Below are 16,060 nucleotides of genomic sequence, written 5' to 3' on the forward strand. Positions count from 1 at the left end.
CACACATTAAGCTCAGAATATGGCCATGATCTACACTTGCTGGCATTGGGTAGCTGCCACTTTTTCAGCAAATGCTGATTTAGACTTTCATGAGAATATTCCTTATAACATGTAATATGTGAGAACATACCCACCCCAAATGGCAAATCATGTATACATGGAAGATGAAACGAACGTAATGCATTGACTGGGTATGACTCATACAGCTGATGGGCTCAAATGAGCTGTACTCACTGGGCGCATCACAGTCCACACAGAAACTATTGCCTCTCACATTCCTGATGGACTGGATGGTCACGGCATCACTCTGGCTCCCTAATCGAGACTTGAGTGGAGAGAGATTAAGTTAGAGATCACAAAAAGGAAAGAGTGCGAAGGAGTGAGCGAGTGTGGCTGAGTGGATGAGAAGAGATGAGACGTTAGGTATGAGTATGAAAATGAGATTGTGTCTCTGGGGCTGTGTAGCTAGACTCTCTAAGACCTGTCAGCCTTAATAACAGTGTCCCACAATTCATCACATCTGTCCACATATCTTCAGATCAGCATATGAGAGAAGAAGAAAAAAGAGAAGGAGCAAGAAGAAAAAGGAATTTTGGCCAGGAAAAAACACATGGAATGTCACCATCATTAGCTTCCTTTATATTTTGAAATATAAGGAAAGTTACCCTTTAAAATATTTTTTTATTAATTATTTTACCAGTAATATTGCATGAAAGAATGGACATTATATCTCAGCCATACATAAATAATTCCAGGTCTTAAAATTAATGTTTAAGAACACTTGTATGTGTGAGGCTCATGTTTAGGTGGAGTTTGGTACAACTTCAACCGGTTCCACTTGAGACACCTGAGGAATTGCAATTATCAAACTGTTTTCAACTGTTATCATAAAAGGAATAGAATTCATTCAATCAAAGAAAGGGCTAATTTTCCAACATAAGTGTAAATGACTGGTGATTTGTTATACATTCAAATTTACCTTATTCTTTGTACTTTCACATGACTGTAAACTGGCAAAAATCTGACTCTCAATGGCTTGAACCCAAAGTTCCCTCTCGTCATACGTCGATGCCTCGAAATGCCACATCTGCCCCGTCAGTGACACAATGATGAACTCAAAAGACTCATCTTGTTCTGAAACAACAAAAATATACCAGTCAACAGTCGTCAGCAATCACCGAGAGGATTTAACTACATAAAAAAGTCCATTTGTAGCATTTTTTCCATTATTACTAGAAATGCACTTGCATTTGTTTTGAGCAACCATTAGAGTTATACTTAAATTCTTATGTGATTACAACTCAAAAAGTCCTTTTAGCATGAATGTCATTTTTAAGTGCCGTTATATGGGTTGGGGTGAATTCCAATAATTTAGGATCAAGGAATATGACTATTCATTTTCCTACATTATTTAAATTAATTATTACATTTATTACTTATTAAAACTCTTCTTAAAATGCATCAGTAAATGTCACTTGTGATTTTCAGCTCATTAGCTCAATTGGCTAGGTCAAAATTGAAGTAAATGATATGAAAGGGAATTGACCCCAATCTTCTTGTGTACTTTGCTGCAGCTGACTAGACCATCAATGTAGTTTACTCCTCTCTCTAAACTTAATTGTATACTGTGAGATATCACACATTACAAAAGACTAGCTTGAGCTTCAGTGTGGGGCAAAAAAGGCAAAAAATGGAGGGCAAATATAGGGGCCCGTGATCACTTCCAGTTGCTGTGGAACATCGGCGTCGTAAAAACCAAGCCATTTACAAGGTAAACACATCCATTAGCGTTTTTATCTCATTATCATCCAATCGCATTACATATCAACCGCCTAACTGGAATCTAATGTGGGTTAATCATTTGGGTCATGCTAATTTCCACACCACAAACACAAGGCGAGACAAAGGGGTACATGTCATCCGTTCCAACGAGGGGTGAGAGGTGAGAAATAAACCATCAGCTCAGCGTTCATTTGCTCTAGGATCATTTTAAAGCCATGATTACTTTAACATGTTCCTGATGATTAGATGAGCGTTGGGGGATATTTGGGGGGGGGGGGGGGGGGGGTGGCAGCTGCATGAGACAGCACAGTGCTCACCAATTAAGATGCTGTGTTAAATTAAAACACTTCCTGATTGATTTTTCACTCACTGCCATTTACTCTACACATTATAAAGCAAAAACAGAAAAATATACTTGGAGATTCTAATGTTATGACATTTATTATAATCAGTGTAATACTGCGAGCCTACTCTGTATAAAAACACAATTCTCTAATTCTGTACCAATATTGTCTCCATACTTGTGGTGTACAGTGCACAACTGACTTTGAGCTTAATTCTTGATATATTTAAATCAAGAACCTTGGGGAAACCTAATACAGTACAGTGCATAAACCTAAAAGGTTTTTCAGTTGCACAATCCGTTACATTAAATTTAATTAGCAATAGCAACATCATTATGAAAGAGGTCACCCGTCCCAAATTTATACACAATTTATACCAATTTCTACTCAGACACAACACAGATAAATGATGTAACACAGCAGTTCTATTTTGAAAATACTACTTTAAATCCAATTATAAACAAAAAGAATACACTATCAGAGTAAGTTTAGCTTTTCAATCATTGCTTTATCTTACAGCTGCTGCATTTAGATACACTGGAATGTTGCCAAATCAGAGAACAGCAGTGTATATTTTACTCTTCCTTACACTAATCACATACCTTGGCTTGAACAACAGATTTATGATTATACAGAGGGAGCCTTATTCTGCATCAGAGCCATACAGCCTCCATCTGAAAACAATAATCCAATTAGCTCGACATCGTCTTCAATTATCAGATTTATTCAAGGGACTTGACTCCAGGCCAGGGATCAATGAAGAGCCGGAAGGCAGAGTTCTAAATCAGGACTAAAGGCTCAAAGGGCGCTGGCCAGCCACTCACAGCTCTTTGTTTACTTTTTGTGCTGTCTGGTGCTTAAAGAAGCACTGCTACGAGAACAAATTAATCGAAAGATGCCAGAAATAAATTTGGCTCCAAAGGAGGCATTTTGTCATGTGCGTTCAGGGATCACTAATTACAAGCATAGACATATCTCAATTAACTCTGTTATGCTCAGGCAATTAATTTAGTAAAAGACCTTTCATATTCTGAGTATTGATATTTAAATATACAAGTAGCTGTTTTAAATAAACTAGCATTATGTTACGAAATATGTGAAACACCTGCATCTGAATTAATTTGTGCTCTCCATGGTTATGTTCAATTATGTGTTGTCCTTCCTTCATTAACACACAGAAGATGTTAGTGTTTGTGCAGTGCAAATCTCTCTCTGATAATGCTAATATGTACACCAGCATAATTATCTAGAATTCCATGGAGTCCTATGAATCTGAGAACAGACAATTACTATGTTGGTTGGTCATCTGAAAAAATTGCCATCACAACAGGTAATTTCCATATGGAAATATAAAAGATCCAGCTTCTAATACCAGTGGATTGAATCCACAGGAAGAAAATGCCAAAGCAAGTTCACTAAAGCCACATTTATGGGCCTTAAGGGAGTTGCTTTTAAAGAGGCATGTAAAATACCCTATAGACAAATAATGAAACTATATGTTAATGTTTGGGTAAAGCTAGTTCTGAGGTAAGCATCTTGTCACACTGGCTTTCCTTTGTTTATCCTGAACAAAAATCAGATGGATTTTGCCACTTCCTACCCTTCAGGGATATTCGCTTTTCTCTTCTACTTTGCTCTTCTTCTCTTAATGTAAACAAGGACTTCATATAAAAGCAAGCGAATAGCCTTTATGGCTCTCACTACAACAGTTATGGATGACACAGCCAGCATTAGCCAGCATCATCAACACTCCCACTAACCATATAATCGCACTGCAGATTTCCACTTAGCAACAAGTACACAGAAATTAGCTATAAAGGGTAGCAGCTCTGCCAAGCATGGAGCAGTTTCAATCCAATCTGATGACCAGGAGCAGTGAGCAGGGCAGGTGTGATTTACCCTCATTAACACCCTGCAATAAAAAAGAGTGAAGGAGATAATGAGCAAGAGGAAGAGAGTGTGGGTTTCTCCCAGTCACTTGGCTTCTTTCCAGATTAGCACGCTTCAGATAGCTGACGGACAGCTTTTTGGTCAGGCTTGTGATGCTGTTACTACAGCGATAAGAGGCTATTAGCAGTTTTAATTGAATATAATTGTGGTCGTTAACCTTACATGAGCTTGTCGGCATTCTGCCATGTGCAAACGTGGTGACATCTTGGGACGCAGTGTTGTTCTGGAGACATATGGCAGAAAAGCTGGTATCTTGCATGCAATTCAGGTGATGGGGAAATGAGGAGGCTTGTGTTGGGGTTGTATGGCAAGTTGGTTGGTGTGTCAGTGAAGTTCCCATTCATATCAGCCCTGTCCCTTCTGATTGTGGTCTAGCAGCAGATGCCTGCCCTCCCAGCCCAGACTGCCCCTCACCACTCTCCCTCAGGGCCCATGACGTGTTCTCGCACTGACCACAGCTGGAACAGGCAGTGTGTCCCGATTGCTATTCCGTCAGAGAGCACCGCTGCGCGACAGCCGATTCGTCAAGTCTGGCATCGGGGCAAAAGCAGCGAGAGCTTGCGTAAAGCACCTCACCGTGCCCAGTAAGGTGACAAGTCAGACCCTCATTGGCTACTGATATCAGAGCTGATTAAACGGCAGGCTGTTGCCTTTGAGAGCACCTTTGCTCCTGCGATCCAGTACAGCACACGTGTGGAATGTGTTCTCGGCCACTGGAGGCACCGAGCACTGGCCGCTTGTCGTGAATTAACAGGCAGTTGGGAGGAACCGGGGCTGCCGGTGCCATCTGTAAATGTCAGCGCCTGCGCTTGCTCATTTTACACATCATTAAAGGCAATATTCCTAACCTGTATTAGAGCAATCAGCACAGGGCCATTACTGAGACAAGCCTGAGGGGACAGCAGCGAAACAGAGAGGAGGAGAGAACGCGACAATATACTCTCTATCGCCCCCCCCAACATGCAAATACACTCATAGTAAAACACACACACACACAATATTCTTATAATGAGACATACAGACGATTGGATAAGCATGACTGTCCTTGAACACACACACACACTTACACACACACACACACACACACACACACACACACACACCTAACGTTAGCGCACTTGAAGTCCGACCCTGATGCGCTTCTGTGTGCGCACACATTCACGTGCATGTGAGTGTGTCCTGTGGCACGCGAACAATAATCTTGTTATTTCTTCCTCCAAAGTGTGACCCTCCGCGGCTGCTCCATTAGAGAGGCAGGGGCCCGCGGGAGCGCTTGCGGGAACGAGAGCGGCTTGGAGAATGACAAAACAAAAGTATTGAGATAAACACCCCCCATTAGGGCAGGCAGTTAAAGGTTCATTTGCTACAGGCTGCGTGGACTCCCGGCATGGGAGGAGTTAACCCTTTGCACACTCAAGCCAACAGGGCTTTATGTGGACCAAGAAAGGGGAAAAAAAACAAAACAGAAAAAGAAAGAGAAACACCTTACTACAGAGGCCCTTTCACAGAACAGATTCTTTAGATTAAAGGCTACAGTCTACTGAAACCCCAAATACTAACACTGACAATAGAGCCAGTTTACACCGATTTAAAATTCCCCATGAGGTATTTAAGGGTTCCTTGTTTTTCAGTGTACTTTGTAACTGCAATATCCATACACCTACAGTAGAAGCAGACCTGGATGATGTGCGTCTGAGTTATTTCTGTGTGACGTGTTAAAGCATTAACAAAGCATTACAGAAAGCATTGCCAAATGGCAGCTTGTCTATAAATAGTTTTCATCCAGCAAAAGCACACTACTCTGTTTTATCCTCATGACCAAATCCTTGAGGTAGTTTCAAAATTCTTATAAATCAGTGTAGTTATGTAAGCTGAGAAAGTGCTAGAAATTAGAAGGTTTAGGATGCACTGTTATAAGCATTGCTCTATGTTCTTTTAGCAGGTAAAAGAAAGACACATCAGCATTTCTAGTGCAAAGAGCGCACGTTTGATACACTATTCATGGGTAGAAATTCATGTACTATATTGTATAGCAATATAGTAAATTCCCATATTGCCCAATCTTACTGCAAACATCTTTTCATGCTGTAAATAATATGAGCAGTAGATATAGTAGCAATGTACATATAGCTGTTTATGATTTCTTTAGTTATATGAGACTATGAATTACATTTAGATGCCATTTTTTCCAAAAAAGGGAAATCTCTGTGCATTATTTCAAGACCCTTCTCTTACAACATGCCATTCAATACTGCCAGTCATAGGCAGATCAAGCTAGCAGACCTTCCCTCCAGTAACATTAAACAGATGTCTTTATTGGTCATTGATTCTTCCCATGTATAATAGCGAAGCGTGTCTGAAAACAAGTTTGGGGTGTGTGTGTGTGAGTGAGAGAGAGAGAGAGAGAGAGAGAGAGTGAGAGCGAGTGAGTGTGTGTGTGTGTGTGTGTGTGTGTGTGCGTGCGCACATGAGAGTACACATGTGCATGTTTATCTCTGTGTATCTGCAAGCATGTGTGTGTTTGTGAGTGCGTGTGTGTGTGGGGGGGGGGATAGTGTGAATGTGAGAGGACACGCGGTGGGTCAGTCTGCTGCAAGGGAAAGGTTTTAGGTTTGGAAAGGACACGCGGTGGGTCAGTCTGCTGCAGGGGAAAGGTTGCTGTTTGTCGGGAGTCCTGCCGCATGCTTTAAACGCTTTAAATGCATGTGATGCTTTAAACACATGTGATGATCATTACAGGCAGAGAGACAGCCTCTCTGGGGTTTTCATAACGGAGAACGTACCAATGTACGGACATTTTCTGGTTGTGCTAAACCAGTACATGTCCACTCAATCCTAGCTTCCTGGAGGTGTGGGCTCTCACTCACCATGAATGTTCCTGAGCTGCAGAAAAAGTTTGTATACACAGGAGAACATTTTTCCATTCACCTTTCCTATCAGACACTAAACTGTCTTGAAAATGAAGTACAAACACTGAATTGGGTGGTGCTAGTAAAGGTTTAAAGTGACAACGTCCCTGCATGACACCAAAGATTCAGAAACATACACAGGGCAGTGTCATCTCTGTTTATGGTCATTTAGTCCAGCAATGTCATGGATCTTTAATGTAATCATACTAATCAGAAGGAAAGATGATTGGAAAAAGATGCGGAGATCTAACTGTCAGTGAATTATTTCTGATCATGGACTTGGCAGAGTGGAAGAAAGGAGGAAGGAAAAAAAGTTGCTTCACCCTTTTAGAAAGCTACAGCACATTTGATTTATGATGCTTCAAAACAACTAAAATTCAATTTCTGCCAACGTTCAGAGGTTCTGATTGCCTCGTAAATGAGATAAACTGATAGCAATTTATTCAAAGATTCAGCCTCCCTGTCTGTCTCTCTCTCTCTCCCTCCCAGAGGCAGTTTGCTGTCTCCACCTGAGTGCCTCCGATACTTAAGCAATATGTCTGTATTCTGCATGCAGCCGCTAGAACAGACACCTGCACACTAATAGAACCTCTCAGGGATAAGGGCAAAAACGGAACTGAGGAGAACGAGACGGCATTTGACAGAAAGTTTTTTTGAAAGCCACCCTTCTCCATTTCTCTCACATGCATGTGCACACAAACACGTATGCATAAACACAAGCACACACACCTTGCTGTGCCATTGTAACCCCACATAGCCACTGAGCCCGAGCAGAATTGGGGGTTCAACGTCATGTTCTTGACGAAACGTCAATTATTCCATGTGTAATGGGATGGACCGGGTGTCGGGCAGGGCTAACCCCTTCTCTAATACAGTGGAACAATGAGAATCTACCGAGCCCGCAATTCCCCTGAGCCCTTAATGTCAGACATCACTCACTCCTAGCCCATTAAAACCCCCTTAACACCCTTCAATCAGTCACCAGACTCCCAGTGGCCCTGACCAAGCTATTCTGGCTCTGCAGACCAGGGTTCTCGATTCAGAGTTACGGCTTTCCATGTCTGCCTGAAAGGGGCCCGAACTGTAAAGAAAAATGGAACCTGGTTTGGCTGCGAGTTGATGTAACGAAATTGACAATGAACGAAATGATCATCGCTACGCTCATGACAACCTTTACGGAGGACAGTGCACATCAGGCTGATTGATTTGGCCCCTTCAGCGGGGAACGGCCCGAGAGGAACGCTTTTGTTTTCTCAACGCCACCCAATTATGCGTCTCCATTTGTCACTTCAGCCGTCTGCTGATTGCATGTGAGGTGATGAGTTAGTGACATGTTGGCTCTGTCTCATCTGCTACTGAGAACAATGGCACAAACTGAAGTGTCTGCTGCTCCAGCAGTAGGGTGAGCCATGCTTAGGAGGGGAAGTTGATGAACTCCACTTTTGAAATGTCTATTCCTGTCCAGAGTGGGAACGTCAAGCTCCTGACCATGGGAAAAAGAGGTCTGTGTGTGTGCGTGTGCAAGTGTACTTTACCTTCGTTGCCTGCCGACAGCCCATCTGGTTTGGAGATGCCTGTGCTCTTTTTCCTCCTGTGCTTCTTGCGGTTGGCGTGGGGCGAAGGGGGAGGCTCCAGCTTGGGGCTGGTAGCACCGCCCATGCCAGGGGCACCACTGAGAGGATCCGTTGTCCCATTGGCTAGAGAGGGACACATTTGGTGTTTACAAAACACGAAAGAACCATAGTCATGTGACTCAACTGGGTATAGCACATGGTGCATAAAAATAAATAGACTGTAGTTCATTTAGTAGTTTCTTTTCGAAAGCTCCAACACAAATAAAAACTCCAGTAAGTACTCCTGAAAGCCGTGCAGTCTGTGTGTGACACCTCCACCACTGAAGGGGAAGGACACAATTTAACAAATTAAAATCTGGGCCTGCCTGAGTGTGTGAGGGGACAGACTGGGAGTCACACTGGGTTAGAAGTAATACAGGTTTGGTTTGGTGTAAGGTGAATTATATAAATGTGATATTAAACTGATGCACTGTAGTCTCTGTGAAGTGTGTGTGTGTGTGTGTGTGTGTGTGTGTGTGTGTGTGTGTGTGTGTGTGTGTGTGTGTGTGTGTGTGTGTGCAGGGTGTCAATAGCGAGGCTATGGCCATCTTTCTAAGCCACCTGACACTTGGACATCACTTTCCTGTCCCCGCAGGATGCCATTACCAACAACCCCTCACCTAGCCCAAGGGCAGAAGGCCTTGGCAAAGTGAACCCCATATTGCTAAAACCCCCTACACGCGCACACACACACACACACACACACACACACACACACACACACACACACACACACACACACACACACACACACACACACACACACACACACACACACACACAGTGAGTCAGATGCTGGCAGCTCCCTCTATTGTCTTGGCATCAAAAGCTCATTGTGGTGTTGCAAACTCCATTCATCTCCACAGGCCTGGGGTGTGTGTGTATGTGTGCGAGAGAGAGCATGTGTGTGTCTGCGTGTGTGTGTGGACAGTGGTCTGGGAACATCCGAAAACCCACGGTGCCAAACGCTGCATAGTCTAATGGCAGTGGCGGCCATTAGCTGGCGTGGAACATTAGACCTAATTTGGCTGATCCCTTCGGGGAGTGAGACTTAGTGCGCACTTTAAGCAGGCCGGGCGGAGTGCAGGCAGGGGGTAGAAGAGCCTCCAACACCGCCTCCATCTCTGCACCAGCCTCAGGCTCCATGCGGCGTGGCGCAGCAGCTAACGTGGACCACAGCACCGCCCCCTAACGCCGGACTCCCTCCGACATGCACCTCCCCGCTTCCTCACCCCACCGCCAGGAGTGGTGGGTTCCTACGCATACCTCATCTGGGCCGTAAGGCTGGGAAGCAGGTCATTGTACTGGTGTGTAAAAAGGGAATGGGCTGATGATGTAAGTAAAAATAATTCTGTGGCGAACAAATTCGATTAGAACAGCGTTATAATGAATAAATAATGGGACAGTGGAATTCAGAAATGCACCATTGAATTTGACCTTAATTATATGCGACAAGAGACAATTTGAAAGAATTTAATAATTATGTGGTCACTGCTGTACTATGGTTCTCTTCATCGGGACAGCCATTTCAATTCACAATCTTTAACATCGCAACGTCACAAAATCCACAAGGCATCAATACCAATATGCAACTTCTATTTAATAAAGAAACTTAATGGAGAAATTTAGTTGAAACAAAAACTCTCTCAATGCGAAGGCAAAGGAAGAGGAATATGTCTGACGTACTCTGCACAAACTTTTGATCAACATTTCCTCACATACCACTGTTTCTCCCACTGTTTTTCAGCATCTGCTTTTGATTTTTATGGCCTGATTTGATGCTACTTATATTTCTAAACAAATTTCACTCTTTCTCTTACAGTGAGTGAAAGCATGAGCAGATACTGTAATTACTGGGCCGACAGGAGCATGGAGGAGCACGAGGGCTCATGCGTGGCGATGCCGGTATAGTCATTGATATTCATGGCTATGAGGTGGCGTTCACCCTCTCTCGCGCTGAATGGGGAAGTGGAGCTCACAGCTGCCACACACGAAGCGGCAGCGGTACAAACGTCTGTTTCAATTTCCACACTCCTCATCCCCAACAGCCCCCCTGGGACTGATCATTAGCCGCACCAGACAGCTGGGGGCAGAGGCGGTCCTGAGAGCAGCACTCACACACGCGCGCGCACACACACCCACACACACACACACCCACACCCACGCCCACGCATGCATGCTCGTGCACACACCCTGCACACCTGCACACACCCACATGTGCGTACATGCACGCATGTACACTCCTGCACGCCTGTGCAGACGTGCAGACACACGCATGCACGCGCACACACACACGCACACACCGTATGGCGCATGGGGGGAGAGCACTCAACCTGTTCAGTGCCAGAGGGTGCATTGTGTGTGTAGCGTGAGGTTAAAGTGGAAGGCTGCCCCTGTCTCTCACTCAAGACCCCTGAAGACCTCCAATTCATTCATACGGTTTTATTCACACAATCAAAGTCAATAAGCACTGTGGTGGTGAGAGGGGGGAGGGTGGGATTGAGCTATTAGGAGCACAAACTAATGACACTGGCAGGGGCCTGCAAACAGTAATGCCTATAGTGGCAAGAGGTAAAAGAAGAGCAGTCAAGTAAAAAAAAAAAATCTCAAAACAATTGCATGGGAAAAACAGACCTGTTTTTTAATCCCAAGAAGATTTTTTTAATGCCCATTGGTTGACATATCTAACACAAAACTAATAAAAAAATTTAAATGGCTTTTACCTTTTCACTGAGCTGAAGTGTTTGCCCACTGTGCCATTAGCCTACCATAGAGTCAGTTAACCATGGACGAGAGCGGAGCTCATGCTCCAACAGCTCCACTAACTATATTGTGCCCTACCTTAATCATGGCACAGAAAGAAGGCTTACAAAACTACTCTGGACTTTAAGTCCATCATATAACATTATGCTGCTGTTCAATTGTGCAATATATTTGTTTGTCAGTTCAGAAAATTTAACTTGCATTTACACTCTTATGCTACTCAATTTTTTTTTTCCTAAAATAAGTGTCCAAAGTAGACCTGGCCAATATGGCAAAAAATATCACATATGATCTGATCACAATATAAATATGATATGATCACAATATAAAATAATTTCATAATGCTGCCAGCTTGAAGAGCACATTGCTCTTCTAATGACTGAATACAGTTTATGAGCAAAAATAGAATAATATAATGCAAACATTTAACTGTGAAAACATACTTTATCTGCCTTAAACTTTATTTTAACAAAATAAAGTCATAAATTATTTCACATAGCTCAAATGTTTTAAAAGAGAGAAATCTGTGTAAAAAGTGTAAAATGTAAACACTAAACCAGTCATTATGCTACATGTGTGCATGTTCTATCACTGAATCTGTGCTTGTTATATCCTCACTTCTTTTAAATTGCTTTTCATATGGGGTAATGGCCGCAAAAGATGAGTCGATTTATTGTTACAGTAAGTGCAGCTAAAATGTGGACGGCCTAACATGGGCCACAATTTCACACTGTGGATGTGGTCGCTCTGTTAAAGATTTGTTGTTTTTCCCGTCTTGGTTTGCACCGACCAATGACATGTTTTGTAGGCATTCATAATCTGTGCTTCATCGCTCCTCAGATCCACTTCCACATAACTGATATTGTGGTAACTTTTTTTTGTCAGCACTTTCATCAGCTTCGGAGAATATCGTGAGTTCACTTTCACTTTCATGCAACTTGATGGTTCCACTCATTTTTTCTTAGTTTTCAGAACTTTGTTCAGCGCTGGTAGTGCAAACAATGCTTTGCCGCAGGAAACGGGCGTATACTTTGATGTTCAACATAAAACTGACTGACTGGCTGTTGTCGAATATATTTCTGTTGCATCTACATTTTGAGTAAAAATGTCAAAACATAAATCTTTATATCAACATAAACTTTATCACAATCCTGTTTCGAGTTAAAACAATCACCCAGCATTAGTTGAAAGGAGGTAATTTTTTTAAAGAATAAACTAAGCGAGGGATTAAGAGGACTTCTCATGGTCTCGTTAGCTATAAATAACCTACAATTTGCCCCTTATTCAAAAGGCCTCACCGACCTGCTTAATTACTCGTCATATTCTCTGATGGAAACCGTTTCAGATTAAGAGCCAAAATGGCCGCCGGGCCAGCACAGCAGGAAGTGCAGCGAGCTCAGTTAGGCATTGCTAGAGGCGGACTGACGAGGTACAATGATGCGCAGGAGGGATCCGCAGTCATTTACGCCCAGAGCCGAAATGGAGTCTGAGTCTTTTCCGATGAAGGGTGGAGGCAAAAGGTGTCGAGACAACCTGCAATTACAGCCCATTACCGTCCCGGCAGGGGGCGGAGCTTAAAAGCGGGGCTCTGGTGATGAGGGCCACGGGCGAGGGTGAAAGGTGGGGACGTTAACTCGTTGTTGTGTTCTCTTTTTCTTACTCACTGATTCTCCCACTCTCTTTCATCTTTTACTCTCTCTCTATTTTCTGCCCCTCCATAAGTGAAGACAAACTTCCTCCGGTAATTCGAGAGCTCGCCGGGTGCTAGCGGTAATTTTTCGGCAAAGACCCCCATGCCCCCCTCCCGCCACCTCCACGGCAGTCGAGAGAGCAACCCCCCGTCTCTAATCAAAGGCAATGGCTGCAATTAATGAAAGGGGGAGGAAAAAAAGAAATAGAAAAAAAAATATCTGTGAACACAATCACTACCTCCTTCTTATTATAGTCAATTAGAGCAGGCTAATCAAGGCACGGGCAGGCACACGCCGCTGCTCTCGGCAAACGAAATGTCAAACTTCATTACAACTGGGGTGGGGGGGGTGGGGGGTGGGGGGATCAGACTCTGTGCGCTCACTACCTCTTCACACACTGCAGGGGGGCATCACCCCCTACCCCCCGCCTCCAGAACACAGACTAGCTCACCTGATCTGGGATCAGTTCTACGTTTACTAGTTACTTCAGCACTCTGGCCTGTAATGCTGATTGGAGACGCTTTGGCTTTGGCAGTGGGTTCTCTTAACAGGCCGCTGGCGGCTCAAGCGGACTGATTCGGCTACTCCAGAATTGCCGGACCATGTAACAAAGCTAATCAGCACAAACATGGCGTTTACCGGCTATTACTGCAAAGCGCCTTCACATCCGCATGCCCACCCTCACCTGCCTGCCTGCGCCGCACCTTTATGAAGGATACTGTATCCTATGTGAGCGACTCCTGAAATAAGACGAAGAGCAGATGAGTTTTAATCAGAACGCCCACCACGCCCAATCCCCGCCATGTCTGATGGTGCTTTATAAATGAGGACACCCCACCAGGAAGATGGAGATGGTTACTTTGTTAAAGCATAGCTCTGTTTGTCGGGCCACCATCAATCTATGGTGGCTCATCATCCTCCTGATCAGGACAGCACGGTGCAGGCTGACCTTCAGCCGCAGCGGCCGATGCCCCCATTTAAACGGCTAAACACACACCACTTCACTTTATGCGTTTCCATGCCAAAGAGAAGACGTGCAAAAAGCGGACTGGGGTTAAGGTCAGCGACAAGATTTTGCTCCTGAACAACGTAGGACAAGACACAATATGGTTCGCAGTAATTTGATTTCTTTTTTTCTTTTATTTTTTTTTGGTAGTATGGTGTCATGTTTATTGTTTTACCTCATGAATCTATATGAGAGAAGACAGGATGTTCCGATTTACTGAGCAATCTGATATGTTCATTTTTCTCAGTTTAAATAAGATGAACAAGTACAATACTTTCAAAATTATATATTAATTTGATTACTGTTTGGTTACTTTAGCTTTTTTTCATGTGTATTTGTATTATTTTAACACTTTGAGGATATACAGGCTGTTCATAATCACTCATTTTTTTTAATGCAAAAATATTTATGACGCAGCAAAATGTAATTAAGCTAAAACTCCCAATTTGGCATGAAAGTCCATGCTCTTAAACGATTCATGCCAGAGCCTGTAAACACACAGGGACACAAACACAAACTCTCTCTCTCTCACCCACACCCACACACGCAGGCATGCACACGCGCACACACATGCACACACACCCATGCATACACACACATGCTGAGCTCATTCAGAGGGTAGTGGCCCTGTGAGTAATTCTGCTTTGGGGCGTGGAGCTGATGGGTGTAGGCAGGGGGCCAATGGGCTGCAGCACTGAAATTGATTGTTGGACGGGGGCACGGACAGTGAGAAGTGCGAGAGAGGGGCGAGTGATAGGTGGGTGAGACGCAAGAGAGGGGCGAGTAAGGGGCAAGAGACGGGTGAGACAGGGCAGCATCTTGCGTGCTCTGCGCCACCACAGGGCAGGGCCTCCGCCATGCTTAGAAAGGCCACTGTTTAAACTAGCAAGGCCCCCAGGACCCAAACGCGCAGAGAGTGAGAGAGAGAGAGAGAGAGAGAGAAAGAGAGAGAGAGAGAGAGAGAGAGAGAGAAAGAGATAGAGATAAAGGGGTGTATGAGTGTGTATATGTGTGCTTGTGTGTGTTCGTGTATGTGTGCGTGAGAGGGAGTGAGCTCGATGGAGCAGCCACTAATGAGAACGACGAGTGTGCAAACATGCATGGAAATGACTGTTATTCTGTTGATGTGCGTTTAAGTGCTTTTTTACTGCCAGCCGACAAAGAGAGGGAAATAACCAGTGATGAATGTTGCCCCCATAAAACATTCATTCTCCCCACACAGGAGGGAAGAGGGGAAGAAATAAATAAATAAATAAATAAATAAATAAAAAAACACCAAGCACTGCGCTGTTACGCCTGGCAGATATATTATTTGACTTCAGTCAAGTGCACTGACAGGATGCAGAAAAGGATGGCATAAGGTAGGTAGCGAGAGATGGAGGGAGAGATGGAAGCATACAGACGGAGGAAGAGAGTGGTATAAGAAAGAGATGGAGGAGGAGAAAGGGGGAGAGAGAAGGATGGAAAGAACAAATAATACTCTGTAGTGGGAGGCAAAATTGTGATCAAAGCTGCAATTACTGAATTAGGCTGATTAGATTTTCCAACTCTGCAAAAACCAACACAAGCATATACACACACATGCACGCACGCAGACAGACACCCACACTGACACAGAACAACTTACACATGTATAATGTCAAAAAAAAGCTGTGACTGTACTTGAATGTTTGCAATCAGTGTAGCACTTTCTTTGAAGTGCTTCTGACTGTGTATTGATGGAACTATGAAACACACTGGTAATTATGTCTAACTGTTAATGGGATGTTGCATTGAGGGATCGCAATCATTACAGGCCCTTAAAGCACATATACATGTCAACACATCCAGCACATTCAGATTCTGATCTGTTAATACAGCTGATATAAGAATTGCAATGACAATAATCCCCTCTCGTGCCTGACTGCACCTTTGCGTTACAAGCAGAATTATTTTTTGTGGGCACAGAGATTGTGTGTATGCATGAGAGCGCAAGACAGGGAGAGACAGCAAGAGCGAGGGA

General features: G+C 43.7%; 1 protein-coding gene across 4 annotated transcripts in view; it reads right to left on the bottom strand.

Moving 5' to 3' along the window:
- Window positions 1-16,060, bottom strand: part of agap3 (ArfGAP with GTPase domain, ankyrin repeat and PH domain 3) — a 117,171-nt gene that overhangs the window by 13,711 nt on the left and 87,400 nt on the right. For all 4 annotated transcript variants that reach the window (XM_035530598.2, XM_081695739.1, XM_027020292.3 and 1 more), the window contains exons 13-15: window positions 8,521-8,682; window positions 980-1,134; window positions 235-325 (exon numbers count right to left, since the gene is read on the bottom strand). In XM_035530598.2, coding sequence (XP_035386491.1) covers window positions 235-325; window positions 980-1,134; window positions 8,521-8,682 — 408 coding nt within the window. The remainder of the gene's footprint in view (window positions 1-234; window positions 326-979; window positions 1,135-8,520; window positions 8,683-16,060) is intronic.

This window comes from Electrophorus electricus, chromosome 14 (assembly GCF_041902795.1).
Source record: "Electrophorus electricus isolate QZ-2024a chromosome 14, ASM4190279v1, whole genome shotgun sequence".
NCBI classification, from domain to species: Eukaryota; Metazoa; Chordata; class Actinopteri; order Gymnotiformes; family Gymnotidae; genus Electrophorus; species Electrophorus electricus.